Source organism: Cajanus cajan, chromosome 9, assembly GCF_000230855.2.
Source record: "Cajanus cajan strain Asha chromosome 9, NIPB_CcT2T_4, whole genome shotgun sequence".
Classification (NCBI taxonomy): Eukaryota; Viridiplantae; Streptophyta; class Magnoliopsida; order Fabales; family Fabaceae; genus Cajanus; species Cajanus cajan.
Window position 1 is genome coordinate 47,568,404 of NC_138525.1, and position 12,353 is coordinate 47,580,756.

The following is a 12,353-nucleotide window of genomic DNA, read 5'->3' on the forward strand; positions in this document are numbered from 1 at the left end:
GGGTATCATCGAAAGATGTGTACTTCGATTGACAAGTAAGTAATCAAAGCAAGTCTTTATAGGAATTCGAATCTCTCCGATTAGCATACACTTCAAGATCGAATTCCTAGGGGGGCATTTGTTGGGGCAACTCGAAGACGAACGAGTCGAAATATTTGCAAGATTCCTCGAAAGAGATTATAAAGGCACGCGTCTACCAATGAACAAATGGGTAATTATTTGAAATGGGACATTCGATGTGCTCGAAAAGTAGTAACATAGTGCAAAGTACTTACAGTCATACAAGGAGAGTTAACGACTGGGTCGAGAAGTTAATTTACGTGAGATAAGCGGTTGTGAGAAGTTACAAGTTAAAACCACGTGGTGAGCATAATGGGCAGCGGTTATCCCCTAATGATGTACGTGCACGAAATTAACTGCCCCTAATTAATTCTATAAATACAAGTACTACGCACCTTAACAAAGGTCGGAAAACTCATACTCTAACCAAATTCTGAAGCATTCTCTGCCTGCACATATGGCTTCCATGCAAGGAATCATCTTTGGGTATGATTACTTCTCGGCCACTTGTCTTTTCTCTTTTTAGGAGTAGGATTAGTGTAGTCTTTCTTTTCTCTTCTCTCCCTTTAATTACGTAGTTATAGACTTTAATCTTGTAATGCTTGAACATTATGTAATTTGAACATGATTTGTATTGCGAATGTATACATTGTTCATTCTATTCATATTGTTATTTGCATGTGGGAACATTGCTTGTTTGTTTTAATCGAAGAACATTTCGAAACAAGTAGTTGCTAAGACTTTTTCATCCTACTCTCCATTCTCGGTAACACGATAACACAGTAAAGCACCTAAATTGAAATACGTTCGTATGCTAGTCTAAATAAAAAGAACCCAGGATTTGATGGTTAATTCCACCGTAAACAACCCTGAAGGCATGATTCTGCTTGATGTGCAGATTGGAAGTGTGAAGAGGACTACCATGTTTATCGTAACGCCATCCAAGGCGAATTTCAACGTCCTGCTAGGTCGAGAATGGATCCATGGGGTAGGAGCTGTCCCTTCTAAGGTGCACCAAAATATTTTCTTCTGGAACGATGATGAAGGGTTAGAGGTTCTCGAGGCTGACCAGAAAACGTATGAAGTTGGTATGTATTTTGCTGATCAACAATTAACAGCATTTGCAAAGACCAAGCCTTTCGATGCCTACAACTCTGGAGTGATGGATGAGGAAGAAGGAATTAAGAAAACTTTCTGTTGGGATGTGAAGAAAGGTTTTATAATTCGAGCCGAAAAAGATTCGGCTCCAATTGAGGAATGAAGGATGGAGATCCTTATTCGAGCTTCTTAGCTCAAATATCGGCCTACGTGGCCGATCAAACGGCCAACATGGCCGAAGAAAGACAGGACAGGGAGGTCCATATAAATAAAGTCCAGGATGATGAGAAAAACACGGCCACTGTGGCCGAAGAGAAACAAAAAACAAAAAATCAAAGAGATCTAGGAGTCTCGAGCAAAAAAGAAAATCAAAAAATAGAAGGACAAGTAGATCGAAAAGTTGAAAATTCAAAAGAAGACAAAGAGCAAGAATTGGAGTTGAAATTACACTGTATTTTTGATGATTCGCCTTTGGGATTCGAAAGAGCAACCAATGAAGAACATAAGCTAGAATCCCAAGACCCACTTGAAGAAATTAATCTGGGAACTGTCGAAAACAGGAAAGTCACTTATGTTAGCAAATTCTTGCAAGGGGAATTGAAGGAGGAATTAATTCGAGTTTTGCATGAATACAAAGACTGCTTTGCATGGGATTATGATGAAATGCCAGGGTTGGATCGAGAATTGGTAGAACATAGGCTACCTATGATCCCTGGGAAGAAACCTGTCAAGTAAAGCCCTCGAAGGTTCGCTCCTGAAGTAATCGAAAAAATCAAGGAAGAAATCGAAAGATTACTGAAAGCAAAGTTCATTAGAACTTCAAGGTATGCTGAGTGGATCTCGAATATCGTGTCTGTCATAAAAAAGAATGGGAAACTCAGAGTATGCATTGATTTTTGAGATCTCAACACAGCAACCCCAAAGTACGAGTATCCTATGCCCATTGTTGAAACTATGATAGATGCTGCTGCAGGTGCGTTAGGTGTCTATGAATGGGTGATGATGCCATTTGGATTAAAAAACGCAGGTGCAACTTATCAAAGGGCAATGAATTTGATATTCCATGATTTAATTGCGGGAGAATTTCTGGGGTTTTTCATACACCAGAAAGGGATCGAAGTGAATCGAAACAAGACCAAAGCTATCATGGAGACTAAACCTCCATCGAATAAGAAAGAACTTCAATCTCTCCTAGGGAGCAAGAATTTCGATGGAATGAAGAGCACCAGAAAGCGTTCGAGGAAATCAAAGATTATTTGGCTCATCCTCCAGTGCTTGCACCACTCTCTAAAGGAAAGCAACTGAAGTTGTATATTTTAGCTAGCGATTCGACTATTGCGGGCATGCTGGCACAAGATGATAATAATGGCATCGAAAGAGTCATCTATTATTTAAGTCGAATGTTAGTAGGGGCAGAAATTAGATATACTCCTTTAGAGAAATTATGTTTAAGTCTTTATGTTGCTTGTACAAAGTTGAAGTATTATCTTAGGCCTTGTGATGTTGTAATATTTTGTCGAAGTAATGTGATTAAGTATATGTTGTGTAAACCTGTTTTACATTCTCGAGTTGACAAATGGGCACTTGCGTTAACTGAGTACTCGTTAACTTTCGAGCCGTTAAAAGCAACTAAGGGACAAATAATTGCAAACTTTCTTGCAGATCACTCGAAAGAAACTGAAGAAGTTACTTTCTTAACCACCAAGTCCTGGCAATTATTTTTCGATGGCTCGAAACACGAATTAGGCACTAGGATAGGTCTTTTAATCATTTCTCCAGAAGGATTCCCGACTAAGTTATCATTAAAAACAAACAAAGGATACTCGAATAATGAAACTGAGTACCAGGCACTAATAACGGGACTCGAAATTCTCAAAGAGTTAGGTGCTAGGAACGTATCAATTCGAGGTGATTCACAACTAGTCATCAAACAATTAACTCAAGAGTATAAGTGTTTAAACGAAAAATTAATTGAATTCAAAACTCGAGCTGTGCAGTTACTTAATGCGTTTGATGAAGTTGAGTTACAACATATTCCTCGAGACTCGAATACCATCGCAAATGAATCGGATCAGGTGGCATCAGGGTATAAAGTAAGTAAGGAATGTCTCGATTCTCTAATTCATACCGAAAATGAATTGATATGTCATTTAAGGAGTCTAAGTGTCAGTTCATCGAGTCAACAAGATTGGAGAAAAGAATTGGTCGAATACTTGCAAAATCCCAATTTGAAAATCGAAAGAAAAATTAAACTCCAAGCCCTCAATTATGTCTTGTTAAATAGCGAATTATACAGAAGAGGTTTCGATGGAGTTTTGTTCAAATGTCTCGGGAGTCATGAAAGTTATATAGCTATGGCATAAATACATGAAGGCATCTGTGGAGCACATCAAGGCAGGTGAAAAAATGAAATGGATCTTGTCGAGAAAAGGTTTTTATTGGCCAACCATGATTAAAGATTGTATCGAATTTGCAAAAAGTTGCGAGGAGTGTCAAAAACATGGACCAATACAAAAGGTACCTGCAAGTGAACTGCATTTGATTATTAAGCCTTGGCCATTTCGAGGTTGGGAAATTGATATTATAGGACAAATACATCCAGCCTCCTCGAAAAATCATAAATATATCTTGGTTGCCATAGATTATTTCACAAAATGGGTTGAAGCTATTCCTTTAAAGGAAGTCGAGCAAAAGGACATAATTGATTTTGTCGAAGATCATATTATAACAAGGTTTGGGATTCCTTAAACAATCACCACAGATCAAGGCACAATGTTTATAGGTCGAAAATTTGCTCAATATGCTCAATCAAGAGGAATTAAGTTAATAACTTCAACACCATATTATGCACAAGCAAATGGTCAAGTAGAAGCCGCTAATAAAGTGGTGATTGGCTTGATCAAGAAACATATCTCGAGCAAGCCTCGAAATTGGCATGAAACTCTTATTCAAGTATTATGGGCTTATAGAAATTCACCTAGAGATGCCACGAAGACTACTCCATATAAACTGGTGTATGGGCACGAGGCTATTCTTCCTATAGATATTAATTTGCAATCAATTCATATACAGAAACAAAATGAGTTACCTATGGAGGATTATTGGAATTTAATGTATGATAAATTGGTTTCTTTAGAGGAAGAAAGATTGATTGCATTGCAAAACCTTGTTCAACTAAAGGAAAGAGTCGAGAAATCATACAATAAGAGAGTCAAAGCACGTAGTTTTCGAGTTGATGACTTGGTGTTAAAAGTGATTCTTCCCATGGATCAAAAATCTCTACACTTTGGAAAGTGGTCTCCTAATTGGGAAGGCCCCTTTATAATCGAGCAAGTATATTCGAAAAACTCATACGTGATTAAAGAAATCGATTCAAATGTGAACAAAGTTATAAATGGAAAATATTTGAAACACTTTCATGAGAGAGCAGAATGTTAAATAGTTGTTCATTACAAGCCAAAGAGAAATTGAAAAAATCAAGATTGAAAAATCTAATTATTACAAAACTTGGACTTGAAATCTTTAAAAGCCTTATAAGCCTCATCCAAGCTTTGCCTTCGAGCAACACATTGACTCTCCAGATGTTTCTTGTGCTCCAAAGTTTTGGCCAGTCTCGAAGAGATAACCTTGCCTTCTTCTTTTAAGTTCTTCTAACGTTGCAAAACGTCTTGACTTTGAGTCTTCAAAGTAGCCTGTTTCGAGCGAAGAGTATTCAACTCATGCTGCAAGGCTTCAATGGACGCTGTGCAATCTACTTCTTCCTGTTGTAACTTCTTTAAAACAGGGATCATCTCCTCAGTAGCTTTCCGAACGGAGATTAGATCTTCGTGGAGCTTTTCGAGTTTAGCACGATCTCCCTCGCTTTCAACTTCAATCTGAGCCACTTCCTAGAAAATGGTAGACCACTTCGATCGAAGATCTGAGGCAAGAGTAAAAGACTGAGTAAACTCTTGTAGCTCGATATGGATTGCAGGAGGAAGGTCAGAGAAGGCAAGCAAGTCTTCGACCATCTGCTCAACTTCGACTTTAAAGGCTGGGTCTAGGAGGGCTTGATCCAGGTCATCTACATAGGCCTTCGATCTAAAAGACTCGAGCACAGGTTGGAAAGATGGAGTTGCTTCCAATTTTCTCTTTCTCCTTTTCCGACCCAGATGGACCACTCGTCCAGTTGTCGAGAACGTCGAAAATACTATTGATATCCTCGTCATCTTCATTGAAAAAGCTCATTAAATCCAAGTCAGTTGAAGGGATCGAGGAAAGCCCTTGTATAGAAGATTCGACGCCACCTTGGGTCGAAGGAGAAGTAGTGAAAGGCTTGGGAGATCAATCGAATCTATTATAGACAAATACAATGTGTAAGGCAGATAGTTTTGTAAAGACTCATGAAAGGATAAAAGTTCAAAGATAAAAGAGATATACCCTTGTTTGGACTCAAGGGAGGTTTTAGCTCGAAAGCAGTTTCACCTTGGGCAGATTGTTGGAGGGTCTCCACATTCGCCAAAGGTTCCGATTGGGGAACCTTGTCTTCCTCGATCTTAGGAGGGATCTTTATCGAGGCCACGATTGAAGCAATCTCAGCAACATTTAATTGAGGCGTGACCAACTACAAAAATGGAGGTGATTAGAAGAAAAGATTAAAGTTAACAAAAATGAAAGTTGGTAAAAAGATGAACCTGTTGAGATGCCCCAGTAACAAGAGGTATATCTCTCGACATTTCTCGAGAGGAGTCAATGTAGATGATTTTGACGTCCTATGATGAGCAAATATCTTAGAAAAATCAAGAAAGAAGGAAAGGTGATCGAAATCAAAATAAAAATACCTTGGGAACCGACTTCATCGCATCCTTAAGAAGTTTCTCACTGGAAGGCTTTTGAGTTTTCTTGGAGGAAGGGATCACTAGTTTTCCCTTCCCTTGATCTGGCTTTTTTGTGGTCAAAACCTAAGATGGGAAGACACATCTTTATAGTCAAGACTCTAAATAACAAATAACAGAATACTGAGGCAAGTTTACTTATAGTTTTGGTGCTGCCCGAGTCCACTTTTTGTTTTTTTCGAGGTTTCAATACTCTGAAATTTGAGGATCAAGATAGGTTTTCATCAAAGAAATATAAAGTCACTATTTGAAGCCATTCGATGAGGATTCGAAAATAACTCTCGATAGGAATTCAAATCTCTTTGGGTAGTATGCGCATCAAGATTAAATTCCTAGGGGGGCATTTGTTAGGATCACTCGAAGACCAGGTAACTCGAAAAGCACATTCAGGAGTTTCAGGAAGTATCAAAAGCTCAAGCTGTCCGTACTCAAAATATAGTCGAAAAAATGAGTCGAATCAAACCGAGAAGTGCTCGAAAGATGGAAATTACTGAAGGTTTCCAAGTAGTGAGTAGTTATCTCAGAACGGTTAACGAAAAATGGATCGAAGTGAAAAGAAAAAGAGTGGAACGAGCGGTTACATTCTAAAACCACCTATTGGGCATAGTGGATGGCGGTTACCTTCCCATGACACACATGCACTAAAATTAACCACCTTCATTTGGCTCTATAAATACGAAGAAATATGTACTTTCAAGGGGTCGGAAATTTCATACTCACATTTCTGTAAGCACTCTCTGCCTGCGCATATGGCTTCCGTGCACGCATCTGCTGGGTACCAATTTCTTGACTACTTTTCTTTGCTTTTTAGGAGTAGAATTAGCGTAGTTTTCTTAGTTTATCTCTTTTAAACCCACGTAGTTAGATTACTTCAGCATTGTAATTCTGGAACGTTATGTAAGTTGAACCATGATTTGTATTGCAAATATCTCAATTATCCATTCTGTTCATCTTAGCATTTATATGTCTGGAAATTATTGCTTGTTAATTATTGAAGAATCTTTAGAAACAAGTAATCACTAAATCTTCCTACTCCATTGTCTATTCCATTTTCTGTTTTTAAATTAAATACCTAAATTGAAACCATTTACGTGCTAGTTCTAATATAAAGGGTCCACGAATGAATTCTACCGTAAACATCCGTTAACTCTTCTAGGTGTCCCTCAACTCCCCCAACACGTGAGTAAGCAAGTGCATTTAGAAGAAATCATACATTAATCTTAGAGTAAATTTTAGAGTGCCAATTTATATTAGCGTTGTTTAATTTGCTTACATACTGTTGATGTGAAATATTTATTAATTTTATTAATCACTAGTTTTCATTGAAAAATATGTTAATTATATTAACAGAGTCTCCTTCCTCTCAACTCAAAGGAAAATGACTTATACCTAATGATGTTGTTCTTACAAATATGATGATTGTGAGAAAAACAAAAATTTACTTTTACTTATAAATATTTAAGTAGGTAAAACTTAAATATTTTTATTTATAACTGTTTGAGTAAAACTTAAAAAGTCGTTATATAATTTATATAATATTTGAATAATTAATAGTTTGTGAGTCAATGATAAAATAAACATTTATATACAATTTTTTAATGTTTAGTAGCAATTTTTGTATATTATGCAAATCATCGTGAAATTACTTTTTCTTTTTATATTTATTTTGCAGTACACTAAACTTCGAAAATTTACTTAGAGTTTAATTTCAGGTATAACTTAGAACAATGATATGTTAGTTACTACATCTACCAATAACTAAAAGAAATCAATGTAATTATCTATACTAAAAAAAAAAGGATATTATCTAGCTAAAAGTATATCTCGTCACACATTAATTTCTCAATCGTTGAATGATTCTTAAACATTAAAATATCAAACAAACCTTGCCGTGTGGGCCCAAATAACCAGTTTAGTCAAGGAACTTGTTTTATACACCTGACTTGTAGTGAAATTACTTCAACCATTCATGACTTATTCTACGTACTGGCTCTATGCTGTAAACACTTGATGATCAATCACAATAACATATGAAAAGGCCGTACCATCAGAACCAAATTAATATTTGACTTGTCTCATCCCGAAGCTTCTTCTCAATTGCTCTGCACTAACATCATTTAAAGAGAAAGTGAAAGGCCGTGCACGGCATTCACAGTATTTGAGCCGCTAGTAATCTTATACAAAAGCTTCAATGCTTGTGTTCTTTACAAATGAATTAATGATTTAATATTTTTTTTTAATTAAAAACTGTACTTCAATTTTTATTTAATTAAAAGTGTTATTTTATTCCTATATAAAGATCGATTTAGTAACCAAGATTAATACATCCTTACTAAGAAGGAAAAAAATAACTAAGAAGACCAATTAAAAAAGCATCACTTAATTTTTATTTAAACAAGGTCGATAGACCAATTCACAATATTACACCAAAAGTGGCATTAGATAGCGCTATTTAGAGAGCGCGTAATTAATAAGTGCTGTGTTTTAAAACATAAAACATTAAAAGAGCGCTTAATTAAATAAGTGCCATAATAAGGTTTTATATAGAGAGCGCTTATTAAAAAAAATGTTATCTTTTATTTTATTTATGAAAAAATATGTTATAGCACTTTTTTAAAAAAGTGCTTTCTAAAAAAAATAAATAGATAGCGCGTTTGAATAGAAGCGTTATTTATAAGATTTTATAAAAAGTTTTATATAGAGAGCGCTTAATAAAAAAATGTTTTCTTTGTGTTATTTTATTTAGAAAAAATATGTTATAGCGCTTTTCTAAAAAACAGATTTCTAAAGAAAATAAATAGATAGCGCGTGTGAATAGAAGCATCATTTATAAAATTTTATAAATTAATTATTTTTTTAAAAAATTATTATGGCGTTCATTGAAAAACCAGTTTTGTAAATAAATAAAAACAAAGCACTTATTAAAAAAAAAACGCTTTCTATTGGTCCCTCACGCTTTTTATTAAAAAAATTAATCTGAACAGATTTTCATTCACGCTTTCTATTAATTGGTCCCTCACGTACGTTCACATTGTTATACTGTTCAGATTTTTATTCACTGTTCAGATTTTTATTCACACTTTCTATTAATTGGTCCTTGATCACGTTCACATTGTTATTCACTGTTCAGATTTTTATAGCCTTTCGGTTCTTTTCCTATTCTCTAGCCTCTCGGTTCTTTTCTTATTCATTGTCCCTCTCGGTTCTTTTCTTATTCACTGTCCCTCTCGACCTTCATGCCATAATCATCTTTATCCCTCCCGATTGTGAAATCTTCCTTCACCATCATTGTTGTTCGATCGTAAAGTGTATCTCAAGTTACGCTCAGCAATCACGTTATTGACTCATATTTCAGGTTTTTATCATTAGGTGTTTTTTTTTTGTTTCTTTATCGAATATTTTTTTTCCATTAATGCTTAACTTTGATACAAGTTTGAAACAAATATTAAATTTCGTTTCTTTTCTTTCTGTATATTAAATTTTGTATCTTTTCTTTCTGTACTTTTTCTTTAATCAATTTTCTTTGATCAATAGATGAATGCAATGCACCGTGACAAATTACGTGATGAAGACGTTAATTTATGACAAATTTTAAGATGCCAATCTCTTCCACGGAAAAATCTAGGGCTTTTTTTTGCAAGATTCATCCTTAACTACACTTTTTGCAAGATTCATTGAAGTTACGTTCGTTTCTTCTTATAAGAAATAAAAAAGGTGAGTTCTTGTATATGCGATTACCTTCTTTTAGTCAAATATTGCATTTATTTTTTATTTTTATATTTACTATTTTTTTTAGTTGCGAGTTTGCTGCGAATGATGTATGATGGATTTGTGTTGTTTTGAAATTTTAATAATTAGACAAGATTATCTCTGCTTTATTGCATTCGAATTTCTGGTTTGGTAACCTTTTACACTTACTATTATTGCATTCTTTCTGTAACCTTTTATACTTACCACTATGCCACCGAATAAGAAGGGGCTTGGTTCATAGGGTTGTAGTGATTGGTAATCTGCATATTTTACAAAAAAACATTCAATTAATCACAAGACACAAATGCACAAAAAAAAACAAAAAAAAAGAAGAAGATTTGCCTCCTATATTATCAAATATATGTACAAGGGAATGAAGTGGTTGAATCTCTTATTCTTCGTAAGACTTCGGTTCCCCACCCTGACAAAAGAAGAAAACACGAGGGCACCTATAGAAGCAATTATCAACAAGCCTCACATTCACCTCACCCGCTTCAAGTGCCATTAGGGCACTCGGAATCCCCCCGAACAAGTAGTTCCCCCCAACAGAAGCCTCTCCAACCGCGCCACTCCACCTGAGTTTGTTGACTTTGGGTGAGATGCTGGATGAGTATATCTGCTTGAAGGAGCAGAAGGTGATGTTGGATCAAGATCGGGTCGTTATGGAGCAAGAGAAGAACCGGGTTCAGATGCTGTTGCAAGGCATGCATAATGTGATGATTGCTTACAATGCCAGTGGAAACCTCCCTGCACCTGCTGCAAAATCAGCGGTTGTAGCGGTTCCTCAACCAACTTTTAGTTACAAATCTCATCCAGGGAATCCTACTTCTGTGCAAAACAAATTGAACACACCATTAGTGCCTCAATCTAGCAATTCAAATGCCGAGGTGGAAACATGTCGACAGTACCAATAGTGAATGTATCTGACAGAAAGAGAAAGGATACTAAAACTGCGGATGCTCCTCCCGCTGCTAAAAAATCTCGTGGTAGATCATCCAGTAGGAAAATCCCTGTCCAAGGTCAAAATGCTCCTCAACAATCTGATAACGTTGTCAATAATACAATTGTAGCTCAGCCTTCAGCCATTCAGTCTTCATCAGAGAACTGCATACCCAGGCAATCACAAGTTCATGGATCCAATGTTGCTAAATGCTTATTCAACCAGTCTACACCATCTGTTCCAAGTAATTCACTGGTTCCAAAGACACCACCTAGAACAAAATCTTCTCACAGTGATACACATGTATCCCTTCTGAGATTTCTTCAGTTGCAACCGGTAAATGCAGTTACACCCAGCCGTTGCACTGTAAAGCCTCCACCGACCAAAACCCGTTGAATGACAGCGTCACCTGCTGCAGCGCGGGAAGCTCGAACAGCGCAAACGGAACGGCGCAGTTTAGCCTATTGGAGCTCAAATCCAGAACTTGCAAATAATTTAACTTTTTAGAGGTGGAAAGCATCTTGGAAGACTCAGGAAATTCAACTTTTGCTGTGGGTAACTCTGCATTGGCCTGTAACAGAGGTAGGCTCTTTCCTTTGAGTGCATGCGTTGTTGACTACTTTGCTTCCTTTTTTATATACACGTGTTCGAGAGGACATGGGTAAGACACTATTTTCCTAATTATTGGTGTACCAATTTTAATATAAATAAATAAAAAAGGTTATTTTAATTTAGGTTCATATTTTATGAATATAATATATAGCACATCATAAATATCGGTGACACTATTTTCCTAATTATTGGTCTACCAATTTTTGTTACCAAGATAAAATGTATGGTTACCTTGAAAAGCCAACAGCAATTTAACAAAATGAAATATGATAACTAATTTTGATTCAAGAACAATATTATTAGTAGTGATGATAATATATTAATTATTATATATGTTTAAATTTTCTTTCCAAAATTATTGACTTTAACTAGTTTGCGATTTTGGCTAAGACACTTTTTTTAATATTTATTATTATTACTACTTTTTAATTAAAAAAAATTATTTTTCTCTTAAACAAGTCACTTTTTAAAATTTATTTTTTAATATTTATTATTATTACTACTATCATTAACTAGTTGATTATAATCACTTTAATTGTCAAAAAATTATTTTAAAATTTCTAATTTAATTTTATCTTATGGCAGGTTGATATTGTTGAACTTGCAACTACTATTGAAAAGATTGAAGGCCTTATTGTACTTGTTGAAAGTTTTTCCTTTACAGATTTAAAATATTAAGGTAAGTCTTTAAAGAATTTTCTTTTTTTTATTATTTGATGTATGAAAAGTATAGATAAACAATAATTTTTTTAAAACCATGCATTTATGTGATTAGATGTTAACATTGATGTAAATATTATCAATGACTAATATGATAGATCAAGAAAAAATGGATCGAAAATGGATGTCTGCTAGTCGATTGTCAAAAGAATATGAAGATGGGGTGAAAGAGTTTCGTAGATTTGCAGTTGAGCATGCAAAAGATCCTAGTAGAATTATTTGCCCTTGCTTGAAGTGCTGTCATTCAAAGGTAGTTAATGCGGATGTGTTGGAAGAACATTTAGTATGTTTCTTACTTT

At 35.3% G+C, this 12,353-nt stretch overlaps 1 protein-coding gene across 1 annotated transcript; it reads left to right on the plus strand.

The window, feature by feature from the left end:
- Nucleotides 1-3,930: 3,930 nt before the first annotated feature.
- LOC145952122 (uncharacterized) lies at nucleotides 3,931-4,596 on the plus strand. The gene has a single exon (XM_083064349.1). It carries the CDS (start codon nucleotides 3,931-3,933, stop codon nucleotides 4,594-4,596), a length of 666 nt encoding a protein of 221 aa, XP_082920475.1.
- The last annotated feature ends 7,757 nt before the right edge of the window (nucleotides 4,597-12,353 follow it).